Source organism: Bidens hawaiensis, unplaced genomic scaffold (assembly GCF_021521415.1).
Source record: "Bidens hawaiensis isolate Kalapana, Puna unplaced genomic scaffold, B.hawaiensis_p1.1 tig00025555_1, whole genome shotgun sequence".
In the NCBI taxonomy this organism is placed as follows: domain Eukaryota; kingdom Viridiplantae; phylum Streptophyta; class Magnoliopsida; order Asterales; family Asteraceae; genus Bidens; species Bidens hawaiensis.
Genome location: NW_027494078.1, coordinates 191,131 through 194,541, shown reverse-complemented (window position 1 = coordinate 194,541; position 3,411 = coordinate 191,131). Strand labels below are relative to the sequence as shown.

Genomic DNA, 3,411 nt, shown 5'->3' with positions numbered 1-3,411 from the left:
GCTTGAGGCTGGAAGACAAAACATGGCACGTACAAATCTTAAGTTGCTCGTTAGTTATCAGAGAACGACTCACTAAAAGTTCGAATGGAGTCGAGCTTAAATGACCTACTTATTATTCATCTAAAAATTTACATATATCTATGTACACACACAAAACATTCTAAGAAGAGAACGAGGGAGAATATTTTCATTTGGAGCATAGTTTGACATAGTTAAAAACGTGAAGTGCATAGTTAATAATCACAACATCTTTTTATAACATAAAGTACAATCAAATAGATACGCATTAATAATCAAACACTTAAACACGAAAACTATATATAATACACATTAATCTTAGCAAAGCTCACTCATTTCGTTAACTTTGCTCACATAACTCCGGCATATTATCACATAAAACTATCAACACCTCTTAAGAGGCTTCCCACACAAACAATCATTATTAACAAACGAAGACGCTTCAAGGTGCTCGAACCACGACCCGGCCGGAATCAGGCCACAGAGATGATTATGACTCAAATCCAAGTGCCCGATATACGAAGCCGACGTAATCGACTTCGGTATCGGCCCTTTAAGCTTATTATGACTCAAATCCATCATCATAAAATAAGACATCGGCCCAAACACGTCCGGTATGTTACCTTCAATAGCATTCCTACTTAAATTCAATATACTAATACTTGAATTCATTAATGTTGCCGGTAATGTACTGGTAATATTATTCCCGTCTAAATTTAACGTCGCAAGAACCGCCATTTTACCGATTTGTTCCGGGATCGGACCGGATATCCGGTTCAGTGATAAATCTAAATCCGAGAGCCGGTAAATGTAAGAGATCGTGTATGGAATCTTGCCGTAGATCCGGTTTCCGCTTAATAAAGCCCGGCTGAGCATACGAAGCTTACCGAAGTCTTGTGGGATTGTTCCAGAAATCAAATTGTTACGTAAATCTAAATGCATTAAGGACGATAGATTCGAAATTGATCTGGGCATTCTACCGGTTATCCGGTTATCAGCCACGTTGAGTACTGTTAACCGGTTAAGTTTTCCGATGTCGAACGGAATCTCGCCGGAGATTCGGTTTCCGATGAGATCTAAAATACGAAGGAATGGTAAAGATGTTATACATTTTGGTATAGTACCGGAAATGCCCTTCCAGTCGGCAATAATAATACTGGAGAGTCTTTTGAGATTACAAATGGCGGGAGAGATGGACCCGTTCATGTACCCGGTCCGATGGGCCTTTTGGAAGATCGGGTCTTCGGACTCTCCACGGAGGTTTATGTCCGCGACGCGTTTTGTGGTCGGGTCGCAACTGATGCCGTACCAGTTGTGGCAACAGTCGGGACCCGTCCATGTTTTAAAAATGCCTAGGTAATGCTCGTGTAAGCCTCCTTTGAAGGCGAGTAACGCTGCCCGGTCGGATGGCGGGCAGGCGGTTACTGCGGTCATGAAAATAAAAACGAGTGCGAAAACAGATGTGATTAAGGTACTGGTGGTATAGGTACGGGTACCGGCCATAATTTTTTTTTCTTGTTTAACAAAAGACGACGTGCATGTGGGAAAATCAGGGTGTATGGTTTGGGAATGGGATGAGGGTTGAGGGGGTTTAAGTAATAATATTATAGGGGTGAAATGACGGGTTTGACCCTCACTTGTGATGTGTGAGGTACGGTGAACAGGTCAACATGGTAGGGAAGACGGGATGGGTACGAATAATAATGAAGAGAACTAGAGAAGGATATCGAACCGTGTGGCACATGTGTTAACTCGGGTCTTATTAATTGAATTCACGGCTTACATGTGAATTTAATGAAATTAGGAGACATATAATGGAATGTATTTATTGATTAAGAGCTACTAGCACCGGATCAACTGGGGCTGAGTACTTAATTTCGTATCACACGTTAAACTCACTGATATAGGGATATCACACGTTATAATGTCTTAATGTCCTAATAAGGAGCAATAATCCCCGACATACTAACAATTGTTGATAGGATTTGGGTAATACCGAATTCTAACAAGTTTTATAGAGTTGCTTGCGACGCTAGAATACAAGTGCATAGTGAAAGATTGTGAATTTCATTTAAGGCAAGATATTCAAGAGCATCTCTTCGATATAAATGCCCCTCTCTCTGTGTGGGAGAGACATTCCAACTGTTCTATATTTATTACACTCATTTTCACTCTCTTTATCATTTTGTTTTGTAACTTTTTTTAAGTTATATTCACTTATAAAGCCAAGTTCATTCGTTGAGTGTAACATAAGATATTTTCATATGTAGTAAGATCAAATGTCGGTGGCTTATGAGGGCTCATAACACCTTATATTTGTAGGTCTTGTATAATTTCTATAGGCCATGACATCTTCAGTGAATCACGTACAATTCAATTCTATATTGAAATATTTCGTTAGTATCCATGAGGGTTTATTCGGATAGTTCTCAAAGGATAACAAGAATGAATATGTAGATACATTATGAAAATAATGTGCACCAGAAATAGAAAAAAAAAACCTTACATATGTAAGGGGCCCAACATAATAATTACACAATTATATAAGTGGAAAACACTAATTAGAACTCCCATCAATAACTTACTTAAACGCACAACTTAGTTGCTATTAACATTTAACACCTAGTTACCCTTGATGACCATTTATTAGTAATGGATTACATGGCAATTGAGTTTTCGTGACTTACTACGGCCCAGATGCAATTACCATTAATTATTATTCATGATTGACGATTAGTCTTCATTAAAATCTCAATTAACTAAGACTGGCCTTTTGACCTCACCTAGGGCGTTTCCCCGGCCTCCACCAAGGGACGCAACCCTCTTACATCTCATGGCTTGTTGCGACATGAAATAGAAATAGTGGTTAACGAATATGTACTTCACACCTCATAACTCATAATAATCTTTATTCTTTTTCATTTTATCTTTGATTTTAAGCAAACCCAGATTACCTAAAACGACTTGACACCACTAAAATCATTTTTTTAACGGCTATATATTATAAACAAGGTCCAAGGACAAACACACTGACAAGCAAACCAATGAACCAAAACTATACAACGAAACAAGAAAACAAATTACAACATATCATGGTTGTTCGATCTAGCACCTAGCAATAGCATGGCATCCTCCAATATCATAAACACTCGTAAATGCTTATCACGTCATTTCTACACTTCTAAACGGTGCCACTAAAATCATTAACATTGTCTTCACACATAAAGCTTCTCTACATATTGGATTCAGGTAAGTCCCTGGTTTTCTTGTGCATATCGAATCGTGTTAAAATCTGGAATAGGTCCCAAGAAGATTAGAACAATTTACTTGAGTTTTTACCTTTTAGCAGTTTGGTGGAACAGCACATTTGTCCGGTTTCGAAAAGATGGGGGC

At 38.4% G+C, this 3,411-nt stretch overlaps 1 protein-coding gene across 1 annotated transcript; it reads right to left on the bottom strand.

Moving 5' to 3' along the window:
- Positions 1-226: 226 nt before the first annotated feature.
- Positions 227-1,848, bottom strand: LOC143571722 (uncharacterized). Its single transcript, XM_077057070.1, has one exon. The coding sequence runs from the start codon at positions 1,519-1,521 to the stop codon at positions 403-405; it is 1,119 nt and encodes a 372-aa protein (XP_076913185.1). The 5' UTR covers positions 1,522-1,848; the 3' UTR covers positions 227-402.
- Between the last annotated feature and the right edge of the window lie 1,563 nt (positions 1,849-3,411).